Source organism: Microtus ochrogaster, linkage group LG1 (genome assembly GCF_000317375.1).
Source record: "Microtus ochrogaster isolate Prairie Vole_2 linkage group LG1, MicOch1.0, whole genome shotgun sequence".
NCBI lineage: Eukaryota > Metazoa > Chordata > Mammalia > Rodentia > Cricetidae > Microtus > Microtus ochrogaster.
Window position 1 is genome coordinate 4,991,047 of NC_022027.1, and position 6,153 is coordinate 4,997,199.

Consider the following 6,153-nt stretch of genomic DNA (forward strand, 5'->3'; position numbering starts at 1 on the left):
GGTCTGAACTCCTGTGACCACTAGGGGAAGCCAGAGAGCCTGTCTTGTGGTCTGAACTCCTGTGACCACTAGGGGAAGCCAGAGAGCCTGTCTTGCACCCATGTTGCTCTCCAGCACACCCTACCCCACCACATCACAGCCAGCAACTGTCATGGTCCCTCTATCCCTTCTCTTTGAGCACCTTTTCTTTCCTACGTGTTCCAGGAGTGAGTCTTCCTGTCCCTGTCCACAGCAGTGGCCACTGCACCTGGGTTATGGGGAAACATAGCTTTCAGGGTCGCATGCACAGTGTCAGGGCAGCTAGGTGGGGACAGTAAAGGGCCATAGCCCCTGGAACAGCAGCCTTATTCTTGGCACTAGATGATTGGACAAGATCAGGCCCTTTTGTTAAAGCTTTTCCTAGGACTGAGGAGGTAGCTCACTCGATTAGAGTACTTGCTGTGTGCAAACATGAAGACCTCAGTTCAGTCATAGAAGCTGTAAGAAGCTGCAAATGGCAGCTCCTTGTCTTAGGATTTACTATGCTGTGGTGAAACATCAAGACCAGAACAAGCTGAGGAGAAAAGGATCAGGTTTCAGCTTAGAGTTCCATGTAAGAGTTCATCATCAAAAACGGTGAGGGCAGGAACCTGGAGGCAGAAGCTAATGCAGAAGCCATGGAGGGTGCTGCTTCCCCTAGCTTACTGAGCCTGCTTTCTTATGGAACCCAGGACCACCAGCCCGAGAGTGGAACCACCCACAATAGGCTGGGCCCTCCCCATCAATCATAATTAGGAAAATGCCCACAGGCTGGCCTACAGCCTGTTCTTACAGAGGCATTTTCTCAGCTGAGGCTCCCTCCTCCCAGATGACTCCAGCTTGTGTCAAGTTGACATAGGACTACCGAGCACACTTGTGTACCCCACGCTGTGGAGGACAGAACAGGAGGATGGCTGGAGCTTGCTGGACATAGAGATGACTCCAGGTCCAGTAGGAGAATCCATCTCAAGGGAGTAAGACAGAGAGTGATAGAGGAGGACACGGCTGTCACCCCTCCTCTCCGCTGGCCTGTACCAGTGAACAAGTGTAAATGCACACACGTGCATACGCGCACACACACTCACTCACCCTCTCATAGACAGTAGAAACTGTTTTAAGAAGGAAATGATGAAATTGAGTAAGGAGGACGGGTGCTATCTGTGGCTGTCAAACCCCTGTAGTGGCTGGTGAAGGGCCACCATGCAGGCACTGTGCCTACCTTGTCTGCAGCATTCCTGTTCCCTCTGTCCTTGTGGAGATGGTGGGTGGGTAGGATCTGGACCATCATCCCTGTGGTACCAAGTAGCACCTAAGTCCTGCCAACCTGGCCCGACCTTTCTTTGTATTATGTTCTTCATAAAAATGGGTAAAACGACTGTTTTTCCCCACACATCTGGGAGGAAGGTTTAGATGAGGCACTGCTTTCTCCTACAGTTTGCTGCTTGGTCTAGTCTGCTCTGGTCTGACTTGGTCTGGTCTGGTCTGGTCTACCTACCAAAAAAAATTGTTATTTGTTCCATGTGATTTAGTCTTCACACACCCCCTAGCTCCCAGTCACAGACTTGTTTCCTGGGGTGTGTGGCTGTGGCCAACGTCTCCAGGGGTGGTGCGTGGGCTGCAGAATGTGGCAGTTGTGGCCTTGCTCTCTCCCTGCCAGCTTCACCACCTGGTGAGCGACGACGTGTGTCTGAAGGTGGTGGAGCTGTATCTGAATGAGCAGCAGCGAGGGGCAGCAGGCGGGAACCTGTCGTCCCGCTGTGTCCGTGCTGCCCGGGAGACAAGCTACCAGTGGAAGGCAGAGCGTTGCATGGCCGACGAGAACTGCTTCAAGGTGAGAGGCTTGTGCGGTGGCCTGGGGCTAAAGGCAAGACCACTGGGAGAGGACTGGACACTGAGCAGGATGCCAGGGGCACTGTCATCACACTTGTGGGCCAGAAATTGTGGTAGCGCCTGCTGGGTGTTAGGGCGGGTGATAACTGCTCAGGCTATGGCCACCTCCCCAGGTAATGTTCCTGCAGCGCAGAGGACAGGTGATCATGACCATAGAGCTCCTGGACACCGAGGAGGCGCAGGCAGAGGATCCTGTGGAGGTGCAGGTGAGACTGCTCCCGCTGTCTGGCCCTGCAGGTTCCTCCCGCCTACGCTCACACCACAGGTGACAGTAGCACAGTCCTGGCCTCATCTCCCACTCTGCTTACAGTTAAAAATACACCCATGTAAGCCCAAAGCCGTCACTGAGGACCCTTCCTCTGCCTCCTGGGACCTTCCAGGGTCCCTGTGTGCCTGACACTCAGTGTGAACACTCACTTCCTAAGCACGCACAAGTGACCACAGGCCAAGACATTATTGCAAGAGTAGAGCCATACCCTCTTGTCCTGGATGACTGGGGTCCCAATCCTTAGAAGCGCTAAGAGGCCCCTTGTGATCTCTACCACTTTTGAGGGCTCCAGTTGCCCTAGCCAGGTAATGGTGCCCAGCTTTAACCCCAGCAGAGGAGGCAGAGGCAGGGAATCTCCGTGAGTTCGAGGCCAGCCTGATCTACAGCAAGCTCCTGGGGCTGTAGTTTGGTGGTAGATGCTTGCCTGGCGTGGGCCAGGCCCTGGGTTCCATCCTCAGTGCTGCAAAATAAAAATGAAGACTGCCACCTTCTACAACCCCACTTTGATTGTATTTGGGAAGGACCTTTCTTGCAGATGAGGTCACACGTAGGTCCCAAGACCCTAGAGGACCAGAGCCAGACAGACGCGCACACACCTACACCCCAGGCCTCCCTCCACTCTTCCTCTTAGCCACAGTTTCTAGACAGATGTGGAGTGTGAGGACCCTGGTAGCCACACCTTCCTGTCCTTGGCTGAACTGGCTAAGCACAGGAAGAGAGTCCAGACTAGACCTGAAGGCACATAGCCATACCTTCTTGAAGACCAGGCTATCCCTGTTGCCTGCTGCAGTCAAAAGCCCTCTTCCCCACAGCCTCTATTCCCCAGCAGTCCCCTGCCCCACACATACAGGCTCCCCATGCAAGCAACACTCTTAAGGAAGAGACATCCACACACACCCTGCCCTTTTCCCTTCCCCCGTCAGGAGGAAACATTCCATGGAGTTTGGAGACTGTCCCGGTTGGCTTTCTGTTGCTGTGATAAACATCAGGACCAAAAGCTGCTGGGGGGGGGGGGGAGCTTATTTGGTTTATGGTCTCTAGAGGGTGAGTCCGGGGGGGGGGGGAGTGGGCGCGGGGAGAGGGATGTTTGGGTTTACATTTCCACACCACAGTCAGTCCATCTAGGCAAACAGGCAGGAGCTTACTAGCCTGCAACTTAGTTCCAGCTGCTGAGGAGTGGCTCTGCCCACAGTGTACTGGGCCCCCACAGATGTGTCCACATGCTGATCTGACCGAGGCAATTCTTCAATTGAGGGTCCCTCTTCCTTGGAGACTCTAGGCAGGGGCTCCACTTCTGAGCCACACCCCAGCCTTTCCTCTTTAGTGAGGGCACCGTGCGACAGCTGCCTAGACTCCCTACGGAGGCACGCCTGCAGGTCCCAGACCCAATATCACGAGGCTCTGATGGTCTTTCACAGCAGAACCCTAGCTGGAGATGTCAGCCCCTCAGCGGTGTCTGGCCTCCTTATGTTTTGGGGCTGGGTACAAACTCTTAGGATTTGGGATCCAGGATGAGAGGTGGGCCACCTTATCCCAGGGGACTCATAAGGTGTGTTTGTCCCATGCCCAGCACCTGGCTCGCTATGTGGAGCAGTACGTAGGGACTGAGGGTGCATCCAACTCACCCACCGAGGGCTTCCTGCTGAAGCCGGTGTTCCTGCAGAGGTGAGTACAGGGCCCCACGTGTGCCACCTACCAGTGCCTGGTGTGCAGTGAGATATGGCGTGGAACGAGGATGCAGGAGGTGTAGGGGGTATATCTTGGACCGGCAGGAGGCTACCCCACTCCCAGGGAGCAAAAGGGGCAGCCATCATCAGCTTTGCTGAGAGAAGCTTCTGGAAAAGGAGAGTAGGAGAACAATCTAACACGCATGCTAGGCAGTCACCATCGCCTGGTCTTCCGGTGCCCGCAAGTCCTCTCCCCGAAGCCCTGTCCCCACAGGAACCTGAAGAAATTCCGGCGCTGGCAGTGTGAGCAGGTGCGTGCCCTGCGTGGTGAGGCCAAGAGCTCGTGGAAGCGGCTCATGGGCGTGGAGAGCGCTTGCGATGTGGACTGCCGCTTCCGCCTGGGCACACACAAGATGGTGTTCATCGTCAACTCTGAGGACTACATGTACCGACGGGGGACGCTATGCCGTGCCAAACAGGTGCTGCATCCACACCCACCCACCTGAGCCCTTGACCCCCACACTCTGAGCCCATGAACCTCATATCTGGGGCCCACCCTGCACCCCAGCCCCAGAAATTCACACATACATACTCTCCCTCAGTTGCAGCCCCTAGTGCTGTTGCGCCACCACCGCCACTTCGAGGAGTGGCACGGCCGCTGGCTGGAGGACAATGTGACTGTGGCTGCTGCAGGGCTGGTGCAGGACTGGCTGATGGGTGAGGAGGAGGAGGACATGGTGCCCTGCAAGACGCTCTGCGAGACTGCGCACGTGCACGGGCTGCCTGTGACGCGCTACCGCGTGCAGTACAGCCGTCGGCCTGCGTCACCGTGAGCAGCTGGAAGAGGCCCCAGCACGTGAACCCCACCCCCACCCCACATGTCATGCCCCAACAGGGCCGTAGTCACTTTGAGCCCGAGGTCACAGATTGACCTCAAACAAGCAGGAGCTGTATGTAGCTCTTGCAGTACAGAGCAGACCTGGGCAACAGCAGGGGTCCCGCACGGGCAGCCCCTCCCGCAGAATTCTAGATGCTTATGCACAAGTATTTATTCCTTCCTGCGCTCGCGCTCGTAGTGGTTGTGACTTTCGCAGCAGCAGCTCCCCTGGCTTCCCACGGGTGAGACCTCCTTGTGGGCCCGCAAACCTCCCGCTGTCCAGCAGCTGCTCTCCGCAGGCTCGCATTGCTGTGCCAAACCCAAGGTTCCAGAGAGCACCTGTTCTCCATGTTTCCTGAACCGGTTTTTGACCCCGGGCCTGGGCACTCGGGAGCAGATGTGCCTACCCAGGCCCAACTGCGAGCCTCACAAGGGATCCACGAGCACCTTGAGCACATCCTAGCTTCCAGAGAAGGGCGTTGCTCATGGGGACCCTGAGCCCCAGGCCCCTCTGGGCCTCCATTCCCCAGCAAGGAGGCCAGGCACCTTCGCATGCTTCTGGGGAGCCACTCCTTAACGTTTTTGAGGAATTTATGTTCCGGCCTTGACCTCCCTTCGCAGCTGTTTTGAATGTAGTTTTCTTTTTCTATTTATTTGCACATTAAAGTTAAATATTGACGCCAAGCCTCGGGGTCTGCCCGTCATTTCCTACAAGAGTACTGGCCAGGTCTTGCCTATGGTTGTCTCAAGTGGTGTTAGCAGCCCGCTCCAGAGCCCTTACACAGAAGAGCAGGAACTTCCTAAAATGACAGCAGCTCCCCTAACCTAGGATTGCTTTCCAGAATATTCCTTCCCACACCTGGGTTGTGCTTGTATAAACCATTTTGGGAGTGTGGCTGCCACAGTGACTAAAGGCACTGACGACCAGAGTCCGAGGAGAGAACCAAGTCACAAGCACCAGACTACTTTAAACTGTAACAAGGTTATTTTTTTAAAAACATGCTGGTTACCGGGACAGTGGTGAAGCACAGAGACCGTTAATCCAGCAGAGGAAGACGCAGGCAGGTCTCTGAGTTGAAGGCCAGCCAGGACTGCAGAGTGAGACCTTGTCTCAGAAAAGAAACCCAACAAATTCATATTGAGGGTCTAGAGCGATGGCTCAGTGGTTAAGCGCACTGGCTGCTCTTCCAGAGGACCCAGGTTTGATTCCCAGCACCCACAGGGAGACTCAAACCCATTTAACTTCAGTTTCAGGGGATTTCCTCCAGTTTCCATCAGTGCCAAGCAATCGAGGCCCACATACGTGCTATGCGATGTATGGTCTTGACAGGTGTCAGGCCATCACATCGCCTACATACATGCTGTGTAGTGTGTGTGTGGTGTTAACATCGGGCCATAAAGATGGCTCAGCAGGCCGGGCGGTGGTGGCGCAC

General features: G+C 55.4%; 1 protein-coding gene across 1 annotated transcript in view; it reads left to right on the plus strand.

Annotated features, from left to right (window-relative positions):
* Sin3b (SIN3 transcription regulator family member B) overlaps positions 1-5,404 on the plus strand; it is a 35,765-nt gene extending 30,361 nt beyond the window's left edge. Inside the window, exons 15-19 of the mRNA XM_005359145.2 lie at positions 1,676-1,849; positions 2,022-2,114; positions 3,747-3,841; positions 4,118-4,322; positions 4,446-5,404. Coding sequence (XP_005359202.1) covers positions 1,676-1,849; positions 2,022-2,114; positions 3,747-3,841; positions 4,118-4,322; positions 4,446-4,676 — 798 coding nt within the window. The 3' untranslated portion in view covers positions 4,677-5,404. The remainder of the gene's footprint in view (positions 1-1,675; positions 1,850-2,021; positions 2,115-3,746; positions 3,842-4,117; positions 4,323-4,445) is intronic.
* The last annotated feature ends 749 nt before the right edge of the window (positions 5,405-6,153 follow it).